The following is a 12,411-nucleotide window of genomic DNA, read 5'->3' as shown; positions in this document are numbered from 1 at the left end:
CCTTTGATTTTTCTTTAGATTCTGGCCACTGAACAAGACACCAAACCTATTGCCACAGACTATTTTTTGATGGAAGAAAAATATTTCATATCTAAAGAAAAGAATGAATGCAGGAAACAACCCTTCCAGAGAGCCATTGGTCCAGAAGAAGAGATCATGCAGATTTTAAGCAGCTGGTTTCCAGAAGAAGGATATGTTGGCAGGATTGTCTTGAAAACCCAGCAGGAAGTAAGTGTGTCCTGGCGCAGCCTACACAGTAACGCTCGGTTTGTAATTAACCGCCTCACCACTGGCCACCTCCCTCAAATTCAGAATTCCTTGTAATTGCAACTTGGTTTATATTATGCATCTTAAATGAATGTGGAGGAATGATTTTATTTTTCTGCACATATTCAGAATGTTGTCTCTAAGTTAAAGAAATTCCGTCTAAAAATCATCCCCTATAAAACAAAGGGAGCAAGAACTCAAAGGATTCCTCGTGCATGTCGTCAGCGCTGGGTCAGCATTTTGTCTGTGCGCGTGAGAAGACCTCGTGGTGCGGGCCACAGTACCGTGGGATGGAAAGCCTGTAGGCATTTTGCATTTTGGGATCGGATGTCTTCCTGTTAGTGCCTGTTTAAGTTTTAGTTAATGAAACGTTCTGTGCTTATAAGTAAAATAAGAGTAGTTCTTTGAAAACATTCCATAACTTCACACAAAGTAAGACTCATTCTCAGCTTTTGTCAGAAGTTGTAAAAAATTATAATGTTCACCAATATTCCTGTGATCCTTCCCATAAAGGAAACAATACGACAACTGCCCTGTCAGCTCCAGATGGGTTGGCTCCTGTTGGGGTTTGTTGATGGGGCACTTTTTTTTTCTTAATAAACTGATAAGAACACCCTTAGTGCCATTTTTGAAAATGACATATAAGGTCATCGTTCCAGCATAGACAGTCATGCCTCATGATATGTCAATAGTGACGCAATTGAGTCAGCTCAACAGTCTGATTAAACGAATATTTATTGAGCACCTCATCTGTGCCGGGCCCTGTTCTGGGCACATGATCTGCTCCTTTTGGGCATGTAAGAGAGCCTGAGTGGTAAAATTTCCATCGGTGGCCTATGCTTGCTGGGACACAATACAGACGATAAAGAGCCTATTTTCAGCATCATGTTACTTTTTCACTCTCTACTTAACTGTGAACATGGCCTGCAGCCTCTACAGAACTCCGACATCTCCTCTGGGAACCAGAGCCACTGCCTTCCCTTCTAACCTTGTCTTAGGCCATAAAAGGACACTTCATTTAAGCAAAGAAATGTAAGTGTCTCCCCAGCCTTCTCTCCCTATCAGACATACAAATTGCTAAGACAGAGAAAAAGCAGTTCCAGTAATAATAGCTTTATGAGAAGATATCAGAGGGCTTAGCTGGACTTTTGAAGCCATCTTTAATTTCTCTCTAAATTTTTTTCCTATTTATAATTGTCTTTTGCACCTGTATAAAAAGTATGGGAAAATCTCAGTGAATAAGTGAATTTTTTAAACCATATGTTTGCGTAATGATTTACAGTGTTTAAAGCTCTCCCTCACTCACTATTTTGAATGATCTCGTGAAGTAATGGAAACCATTTGCACGTAAGGAAACTGAGGTTCAGAGAGGTTAAATTGTGACACGGTCAGTAGTAGAAAGAACTCGTCTTATGGCTTCCAGGTGAGTGTTCTTTCCACCATCCTGTGCTGCCCAGGCTGGAGTGGTGTCAGTCTTCGTGGATCATCCGCACCCAGGCAGTGGGCAAGAGGAAAGACAAGCCAGCTATTGAGTGTCACAAAGGGACTTCATCGTATGGTTGGAAGGCCTTGGGAGGTGAGGGATGCCCATATGCAGTTCTAAATGTACATGACAATGGGCAGTAGAGACGTCAGGAATAAATGTCTAATAAAACTGGTGGAAGAGAAGACTTTTGAGAAAAAGGAAAGCAAATTAGAAGGGAAGGCTAACAAGAATTTTCTGATGTGTAGAATATAGCAAGTTCTCTTTGATATGCCTTTGTTGGGAGGAGATTTTTTAAATGACTGAACTATAGCTCAAAAGATACCCAACCACATTTAATGCATCTAGGTTTCCCTGGTGCATAGTAACACACAATAACTGTTTACTGCTTGAATAAATGAATTCAGTAATTATTGTATGTTAGCAGACACTAGCATAGCTGATAGATTTGGACTATATGTATTTCCATCATTTTACTCTGTGGAACTAGTAAGATAATGTAAGCAGCTTGCTCATGTGTTAAAAGTCCCCAAACTGCTATCTGTGACCTCTGATCTCTCCTGCCCTCTTTTTGTAGTTTTCTTGTCTCCTGGGCTCTCAGGCTGTCAGGTATCACTTCTTCCCACAGTCACTATGCCCCCTCTGATACCTGCTGGCCTTGAAATCAGACAAACCTGGCTCTGCCACAAATTAGATGATCCTGGACAGCTCATCTGACTTCTGTAAATGTCCCTAATTCATAAATCTATAATGGAAACTACCCTGCTTGATTCAAAAAGATGATCGTGAGACTCATGCCAAACATGTAGACAAAACGTAGAAAAATACTTAGTAAGTTATAAAGGACAATGCAAGTAAGAGTTGTTATGGTCATGATAATATGTGGCTTCTATTGCAGCTGAAAACTCCTTAAAAATAAATAAGCTCTGAGTGAGGCTCTAAAGAGCTCTGAGAAGTAATGCTTAGTGCATGGGGGTTGGGATATTTTATGTGGCAACTTAGAACCTTTCTTGCTTTTTTCTTGCTTGCTTGCTTCCTGGTTTTCAGGACTCTGAGATTATATATTACGTCATGTGAGTTACCACCCAACCCCACTCTCTGATTGGTTAAATATATGATGATCGGTGCAGTGACATATTATGCTGCAGAATCTCCAGGAATTGACATGAAATGAACACCACAGTCTTTTAACTGGGGAGAACAAACAAGTTGTAGAACAGTATATGCAGTAGAGTATGATCTCATTTTATGTAATAGACAATAACTCTCCCTCCAACCCATAATATAATGAATGAGGTCCAAAAACTTCAGTCATGTAAATTGTAGGGACCATGATTACAAGATTGATGAAATGATTGGGGCGAGCCTGTGCAGCTGGTTGGCAAGCTCCAGGAGCCAGTTCTTTCCGGTGCTGGCTGCAGTTTGGCGCCACCTGGTGGCAGTTATCCATTCTGCCTTTAATATCAATGGGGACAATTCTGAGTCCTGTGGCTGGTTGGAACCTCCAGGATAGGACAGCAATTCTTGGATTTTTCTGGGTAGTTAGCACCTTTCAGTGGCCTGATCTGAGATTAGGCTAGGAGAATGCTAGGGATCGGAGGATGTTCCTGCCAAAATGCTCACTTCCTGAGCTGAGGCTGCCTATTGTTTACTTGCCTTGCCTCTCCTTCCCCTTCATGCCTCCCCCTTGGAGAAGACAACTGTAATACCCTCATTTGAGAATGGACCTAACAAAGAACTGGGTATCATTGTATATATTTCTTCACATACACAAAAATACACTTATATATCCATAGCAGATGTTTACGATATATAACCTAGTAACAGTGGGTTTTTTGTGAAGAGTAAGATGGGAGAGAGAAGGAAAAATGGTGAGACTGGGGGAAAGTTTGCCTTTTTATTGATATATTTCTTTACTGTTTGAAAATTTTTAATAAGAACGTATCTATAGATATATCTAACTAAATATATAATATGTATAATTATATATGTAAAATTCACTAAAAGCCAACAGCCACTTAACCTGATGACCAATTCTCATAACTATTGAGAATTTTTTCAATATTTATTTCAGTGTTACTTACCTCCAGTCATTGTTTTAGCCTTTTCACTGTAGGTTTTGAAATGTCAATTTTGCATGTTTCACATTTCAGATGTCTAGCATTTCTTAAGTACTCAAGGTTTGTGTGGGACTGGGTGGGATTTCTCTTAAATGTAATTTACTGTGTTCTTATTTGACTTTTGGTAATTGGCAAAATGGTATGTTATCTTCTTACAAATTTATCTACAGCTGACTTGGACACAAAATTCACAGCTAATAGGAGATCTACTGGCTTGTTCTGGGCCAGACTTTATCAGCCTGTCAACATCAGCAGAAATACTTACAGTCCTTTCTTGCTCTCAGAAGACATGTAAAGCCTTTTAAAATAGTTTATGAAATATTAACTAGCGTATGAAATTTAAAGCTAAGAAGTTGTTCCCACATTGCCAAGATCCATCTCAAATTTTTGCTAGAGTTTTCTTTCCTTATTCTATATGATCTTGCCATTTACTCAGACTTTTAATCTTTTCTAACATAGAACCTAGAAGAGAAAAACATTGTTCCAGAGGACAAGGAGGTGATCCTGAGCTCGGAGGAGGAGAGCTTCTTTGTCCAAGTGCACGACGTTTCTCCGGAGCAACCTCGAACAGTCATCAAAGCGCCTCGAGTCAGCACGGCGCAGGACGTCATTCAGCAGGTGAAGGCCTCGCCCTCCTCACCTCAGTCCTTTCCTCAGTGGAAACAATTGGGACAGATCCTATGTCTATGCGCTGACAGCTCATTAGTTCATTCCTTCACTTACCTAGGAACTACTATGAGTCTGACTACCTATGAAGCACTGATAATAATGGACTTAATGAGACGGCTCTGCAGAGTAGTAATTTCATTGTCCCAGAAATGCCTAAGCCAATACCTAATGATTATTGACCAATGATCTCTCAAGAGTCCTTCAGAGGACATGCAGGAAGCCTACTCTGATACTCTCCCCTCCTCCAGCTCATGCTTCTTTGTGTACATGGTTTCAGAGAACTGTACTGCCCTCCTTCGAAGCCTTGTCCTGGTTGGCATCCATTAAACACCCGTTTGAGAAGTGGTATATCATAATGCTTAACAGCACAGACTCTAGAGCAGCTTGCTGCAGGTTCAAGTCCCAGGTCTACTTACTAGCTCCGAGATCTGGGGCAAGTCGTTTAACCATCTGTGCCTTAGTAACAGTGGTTAGCTGGTAAACTGGCTCTCTTTAAAAAAAGAAAAAGAAGCCCTGATTTGTAGCATTTGCCAATTTCTGTTGTGCAAATACTCCCACCACGTCTGATTTCACTAGCCCATTCCAGTTGGCTCCAGCATACTAGAATGTGGTACGTTACCACATAGATAACATGGAAATACTGTAATAGTACTTTCTTCACAGAGTTGTTGTGAAGATTAAGTAAGTAAATATATGTAAGGTGCACAATGCCTAGCATATGGTGACTACTTAAGTGCTATTTGCTATTCTTATTACATGATAATTTGGTTAATATTAGCCTAGTAATAGACTTTGAACTCCAAGAAGGCCCAGAAATATGTTGCCTTTGTTCATCTTTGTCTCTCCAAAGTCTAATACAATATCTGGGACATACTAGGTTCTTACTAAACATTTGATGAGTGAATAAATGCACAAATGAAAGATAATCTTGTACTCAATGAGCAGTGAGACCAGGTAAGTTCTAAAATGCTTTCAACATCCAACACTGATGAAGTGGCACAGAGACTCCTGAGGGTCAGGATTCCGTCCCTCACTGTCTGCATGACCTTCATGTCTGAGCTTTGGGGCATGCAGAAAATCCACTTCAAGTCTTTATTCTATTACTTATTAACTGCGCATCCTCTGGAATCTGCCTAACTTCTATAAGCTTAAGTTTCCTTGTCTGAAAATGGGGATAATACCTAAATCATGGACTGGTGTGAAGCTAAATGCAGTAACGTGGGAAAGTACATTATAAGATACAACTATGCAAATCTAAGAGGAGGAGATGAAGTGACCTGAAAGATCCCCTCCTTCTCTAAAAGTCGGTGACATTTTTCCCCCTTAAAGTTTCATTGAGAATGAATCCAAATATTGGAGATACTGTCTTTATTCAGTTGATCATAACTTATCTTTCAGACCTTATGCAAAGCCAAATATTCCTATAGCATCCTGAGCAACCCCAACCCAAGTGACTATGTGCTTTTGGAAGAGGTAGTGAAAGACACGACCAACAAGAAGTCTTCTACCCCGAAGTCCTCCCAGCGGGTCCTTTTGGATCAGGAGTGTGTGTTTCAAGCACAAAGCAAGTGGAAAGGTGCAGGAAAATTCATCCTTAAGCTAAAGGAGCAGGTACAGGTAAAGTTCAAGGTTATTTCACTCTCTTCACAAATAATTTGATATTCATGACTACACTGTGTAATCAAATGTGGGAGTTAGTGAAATCTAGAAGGTTTCTGAGTCAAGGAATTTAGCTGGGAGAAAACTGTCTGGCTTTGTTTTCACTATGTGAAAAGAAATGCATTCCCCTCCGTGGTTAAGGAGTCCTGAGATGAGTGTCCATCAGCCCTTCTTTCCAAAGCTCTACGTACTAGAGAGGGAAGAAGAAAGGGCTCTTTCTGATATAGGGTCATGTGATTGAGGACTCTGGCTTTAACCTGATACCAGTGGAAGGTTCTTTTTTCCCACAGGCATCCCGAGAAGACAAAAGAAAAGGCATATCTTTTGCCAGTGAATTCAAGAAGCTCACCAAGTCAACTAAACAGCCCCGAGGACTCACATCGCCTTCTCAGGTCTTGGCCTCAGAAAGTGTCCAAAACAAGGAGGAGAAGCCTGTGGGCAGCTTGTCCTCCAGTGACACGACAGACTATCGACAGTGACCAAGGGTGGCGTGTTTTACCCAGGTATATACTGAGTCATTGCACCATTCCAAAACAGGTCCACTTAACTACTTCGCAAGGCATAGTTTGTACAGTATCTTTTGTCTTTCCAAGAGGAGGATGTCCCCTGAAGGCAAGTAGGAATGGTACCTTAAACCAGGAAAAGGGCTCTGAAGACATATGTACCTTCAGCATTATCATTTTAGACCTCCTTATTTTATAGATAACTAAACAAAGGCCCCAAGAGGACAACCAACTTGACCAAACTACTACAAGAGCCTTATTTCACAGACATAGACCTAGCTTAATTACAACTCACATGAACATTCTTGAAGGGCTGCTTTGTGTCATTCAGCTTTCGTTCCTTTGGATTTCTAGTTTTATGTTATTTTAATTTAGGTTTGATTTAGCCTCAACAACCTCAACTTCTTCTGCCATAATTAAAAAATAAAAATCTGGTATTCAGGCTGTGTTGGTTAAAAACAAAATAAAAAAGCAAAATAACATAGCCTCGATCTTGAAACTGCAGTAAATGAGGCCTTTGGTTGCCAAGCTACTGCTTGGTACCGAGAAAATTTCATTCTATCTTAAAACAAATTATTTATATGGAAGCTGAATTAAAAAAGAAAAAAAATTTTGAGGAAACCGAACCTAGATTTCTTCTGTTCACTTAGTTTCTTAACGAACCCAAGGGATTATTAAAGCTGACTTTTCACCTGTTTCTCTGTAGTTCTAAGATGTAAAGTTCACAAGAGACCAACAGCATAGGGAGACCTTGCTGCTTATTCTGCAGAGCTTCATCATCTGTCTTCACGACAAATCAGGAATTCCTTACATAGACTTGTAGAAGCTCACAATTAAAGAATTAATTGATACCTCCTGACAAGGCCAAATTTGGTTTGTAACAGACCCAAAGAAGACCTAATACATCGAGCCCGTGTTTCTACATTTAAGGAGGGACTCCTAAAATAATTGGTGTTCCATACTATACTTACAAAGCTCTTTCAAAACAACAGACAAGGCCAAACACAGGAAACCGCCCCTTTCGTCTGCATATCCTGCTATTCTGAGAGATTCGAGCTTGTTTAGGTTCTACATGTAAAGACTCATCAGAAAGAAATTTAAAGTATTGTCTTCTATATCAAGAGCTTAGCATCAAATAAATCACAAGTGTGATAATGTTATACACACCTCTATATTATAACCTCCATAATGATAAAGTGAAATTACACTGCACATTAAGGAGCCCTCATTGTGCTACCAGATTACATTAAGTACATAAGAATACAACTCCACTAGAAATTTGACTTAAAAATAATATGCTTGCTATAATGAGCATTACTAATTGCTTAAATTTTAGGTGAGTAGGGAGGGAGGTGGTGATCTAGATGAGTGCCTTTGCACTCAGTTTTCCCACAGCAAGCAGACATTGGGAAGCATTCAGCTGACCTCAGCTTGGCTTAAACTTGGGAAGCTTCTCTTTAAAAATATCCATTGGTGCAACTATAGGAATATATATCCCATGTTATGAACTCCTTTACAAATGGTGTTTCCAAGAAAGAGCACTTGTGAAAAACCAAGGGCCTTTCTGTGTATGCTCATAAGAAAGCAAGTTTAGTATTTTTATTGCTTTCTGAGTGACATATTTCATGTTATTTGTTCTAAAATTTTCACCTCTAAAGTTTCAAGGGTTACCCCTTAATAACCGAAGAATTTCTGAACAAGTAATTATCTACCTTACTGTTATCTGAAGTAATAAATACAGTTGTTGAAGGAATTCCATCTTTTTTAAAAAGCTGAACGGTTTATTTGATTGTGCTTTAAAAAAAATCTTTCTAAAAATGTGGTGTTCCAGGGCAGAAATAGCCTAACTTTCCACCTCCTGGAACATCATGTTATAACCTTGTGAGTTTATAAGAAATAGTCTCTCCCCCAAACGCAGTCACCAGAGCTGTGGGTTTCTGCTGGGTGAACAACACTAAACTCTTGCTACACTGTAAATGTTTCTGCTCCTTCATTTTAAATGTACTAATAAGTCTATGTATACAACTTTACAGGTGATATCTTTGGCAAGAAGTTAAAGTCAAGAGCGAACATGGTGGAAACAAATGTAATTTCTTTATTTTCATTAGACTTAAACTGGAAATTGATGATTTCTGAACTGAAGGCTTCTTCACACATGATGTGAGGTCTACACTGAGGAAAAGCAAAATGGCACAGGGCTAGCTGCCAACCAATTTCCTGATGAATGAAGCAAAGAAACCCAGGAGATTGCCATTTTACAAATGTCAACAGTTGGAAAAAACAATTGCTAAGCTAGCAATAATTGACTTAGACCAAGGGTCAGCAAACTTTGTCTGTAAAGGGCCAGATAGTAAATATTTTAGGCTTACTGGCCATATGGTCTCTGTTGCAACTATTCAACTCAGCTGTTGTAGCGCAAAAGCAGCCACAGACAATATATACACGAATGAGCATGGCTCTGTTCCAATAAAACTTTACAGGCACTGAAATTAGAATTTCATATAATCTTGACGTCACAAATCCTCTTCTGTTTTTTTTTTCCAATCATTTAAAAACATTTGAAAACTATTTTTAGTTCAAGAGCCATAGTAAAACAGGTGGCAGGCTGGATTTGGCCAAAGGGCCATAGTTTGCTGACCTGACTTAGAAAATTGGGAACAAGAGGCACAGGGGTCTGAAAACAAGCAAGCTAGTTTAGCTGCACATTTTATGGCTGAGAATTGGAAGCTTTTGGGCATTGCAAATGTAAATATGTCCTGTAAGATTCATTAAAAGTAATTCAATGTAGTTTCTGTATTGTGTACCATAGTGAACTCTTCTTTAGGAATTCTTTTTACATACAGAATAATACTGGGTTGGTTTTTTTTTAAGTTTATTGCTTATATATTCACAGAGTATTCCACTTTTGTTTTTCACAAAATGGGTTTAGAATGATGTATAATGTAATATCTACTGAGTTGTGACATCTTAACAAGAAACTTAACCTGTTTTTTAAAGCAAAAGTAGACTGAGTTGGTGTTTATTTATTTTTCAAAGTTTGTACTGACACTGTACTTATATATTTATTATACATAGCTTTCTTGGTATTGCTTATGGATTAGAAATATTAGTGGTTCTGTCTCACTATTTGAAGACAAATCTCCTAAAAAAGAAAATGTATGCTCTGAATACCTGAAATGGGCCAGAATTTCATGTGAAAAAAGCTTCATTTGCATTTCTGATTAATTGAAGAGCTATTGATTCAAGTCATACTTGCCATTTAATGTAAATTATTTTTAAAATCTTGCTGTATAAAACTATCATGTAAGTGTAAAGGATTCTTATTCTTTGTATGAAGCAAATTAAGACTTAAAATGAAATGTGTTCCTCTGAAGTAAAATCTAAATTTTATCTTTCTATTAAAATTCAAGACATTTTTCTTCAAATTATAAAACACAGTAAAAATCTTAACCTTTGCTTTGAGAAGTTTTTTGCCAATTATAAAAATAAGTAAACAATTCCCTAGTTCTTTGCAATTCTAAAAACAGAAGTGTTAAAAATACAGCACACACAGCTTTCATGTTATGGAAGTTCTTACTGACTCAAAGTCTTAATGCTGGAAGAAGCACCATTTGCTTGTTGATAGAATGCAGGCTATTCCAGTTTGATGTATTTTGTACACTGCTACAGGTTTCTTTAAAGCAATCAGTGTATAACAAATGCACAATGCTGCCCCATTTTTAAAAATATTCCAGAGACACTGTATCAAGCTTCTATAAACTCAGAGGCATTTTTTCCTCTGGTTTGGCATACTATCTATTGAAAAGCAAGTTACTGGTCTAACTGGCTAGAGTCAAAATGAAAACTATGCAGAGTAACGAGATGCACAGCAAGAAGGGTCTCTCCAGGTTTATCATCTGGCCTTGACTCTTTCCAAGCTCCTCCCCACCTGACCCCACAGCCTTTAACATAGCTGATTCGGCCACAGAACAAAATCTGAAGCTTGCCGGGAGACTGAACGTGACACTAGGTTTTAGTAAGTGAGTGTTTTAACAACAGCCTATTTGCCTCTGTTGCAACCCAACTTGGTTGGCCATTCCATTTTGAGGCTATTCATTCCATTCTATTGTATTGAGTTCTTGGGGTTTTAGGAAGGATACGTTGCTCAAAAATGTAAAAGGTCCCGCTCTTCTATTACAACTAACCAGCACAACCCCATGTTTGCCAAAAACATGAAATTTTTATTTATAGCTTATCTGCATTATACAGCTATATTAGTATACCAAATGAAAGAAATTATCCTATTATTTAGAATGTATCTAAAACAGCCACCCAAACTATACCCATCACCACTTCACTTCATACTTTTCAGACTACTAAAAACCCAGGTAGCAAACGTTTATCAGTAAAGCTGATATGGAAAAGAATCTCAATATGCAAGCTGGGTTTATTACAAGATTCTGAGGAAAAATATTTTAAGCTGCTTCACTAAAAACAAGGAACATGAATTCTGTCACCTTGTTAGGTAGTGGCCAACTTTTAAGAATACCTACGGCTGGCAAGAAAGGCTTGGAGTCAGAATCCTGTGTGATGTGTGACGCGGGAAGAAATAGATTAACTTCCTCTCAGTCACCCGTTCATCTGGACCCGGCGGTTTTACAAATAATCTAAGATGACAAGAGGGCGTCAAGGAATTAAGGATAAGTGTGAGGATTACTCTGTAGGACGTAATAATACCATGTGGGCAGAAAGCGCCCTCTTGAGGGAAGGCCTCTTTTCATGTCATCCTTAGCAAGTAAAAATTATTTATAAATTCTGCAGTTGGGGTAAATATGGAGTCTAGACTCAACAAAAGTACATGTCAGGTGCCTTGTTTTTAACACAGTTTGGGGATGGCTCTGGAGACACTTGAGGCTCACTAATGAAAGTGGGCCTCCCCTATTGTTACACATGTACTGTTGTTTTTTTAAAAACTACATCTTCCCCTTCTCTGTCCTCTCCGCTTCCAATATCTCTGTAGACCTCTCCTCCCCAATCTGGATGGACACCCACAGGCCTTGCTTAATTCTGAAAAGTAACAGGAGCTTGCATACTGGTCTGGTAAAACTGAATTAACTCTAAAACACAAAGCTCCACAACTCTGCTCCCATGCCAATAGAAAAGTAGGATTTTCCTGGCTGGTGTGTGATCTTATACTTAGCAGAGTGAGAGGCAGCCTACAGGGAAAGTGCTCTCTAGATGGCTGCCTCTGATCCCTTTCAAATGCTTCTCTCACATCAGCAGCAAGGCAAGAAGAGGTGAATACCTGGGCCCTCCAAAAAGTTAGTAGAAAAGGGAGATTGCCTCTTACACAAAGTCCATACTCGGATCAACCTTTCCACAATACAGTGCATTGTTAACAATCTATGTGTCCTCTGCCATCTCTATGTATCAACTTCCTAAAAGCAATCCTTGGCTGATGGCTAAGGATTTTGAAATGGGAATACCTGAAATGAATGTTGTTGAAATACTCACTGAATCGCCAGGATTACCCAGCTATTCATGTACATCTCTTGGATCCAAAACACAACTATGCTCAAACCTGCCAACAAGCAGGCCTCTGAAACCTTCCCTATTTTAGATGACACAGGTCTCTGAACTTTGAAACAACTCACTCTGACACTGAATTGGGTAATGTCCCATCTTTAAAAAATGTGTGACTGAACGGACTCAGCATGCAAGATAATGGAAG

At 39.0% G+C, this 12,411-nt stretch overlaps 1 protein-coding gene across 9 annotated transcripts in view; it reads left to right on the top strand.

Annotated features, from left to right (window-relative positions):
- Nucleotides 1–10,156, top strand: part of PLCE1 (phospholipase C epsilon 1) — a 294,616-nt gene extending 284,460 nt beyond the window's left edge. For all 9 annotated transcript variants that reach the window (XM_070609753.1, XM_070609747.1, XM_070609739.1 and 6 more), the window contains 5 exons: nt 19–228; nt 4,330–4,488; nt 5,938–6,156; nt 6,489–6,701; nt 8,735–10,156. In XM_070609753.1, the coding sequence (XP_070465854.1) occupies nt 19–228; nt 4,330–4,488; nt 5,938–6,156; nt 6,489–6,677 (777 nt within the window). In that variant the 3' untranslated portion in view covers nt 6,678–6,701; nt 8,735–10,156. The remainder of the gene's footprint in view (nt 1–18; nt 229–4,329; nt 4,489–5,937; nt 6,157–6,488; nt 6,702–8,734) is intronic.
- Nucleotides 10,157–12,411: the final 2,255 nt, after the last annotated feature.

This window comes from Equus przewalskii, chromosome 1 (genome assembly GCF_037783145.1).
Source record: "Equus przewalskii isolate Varuska chromosome 1, EquPr2, whole genome shotgun sequence".
Classification (NCBI taxonomy): domain Eukaryota; kingdom Metazoa; phylum Chordata; class Mammalia; order Perissodactyla; family Equidae; genus Equus; species Equus przewalskii.
Note: the sequence above shows the minus strand (reverse complement) of the source record. Positions and strands in the feature narration are given on the sequence as shown.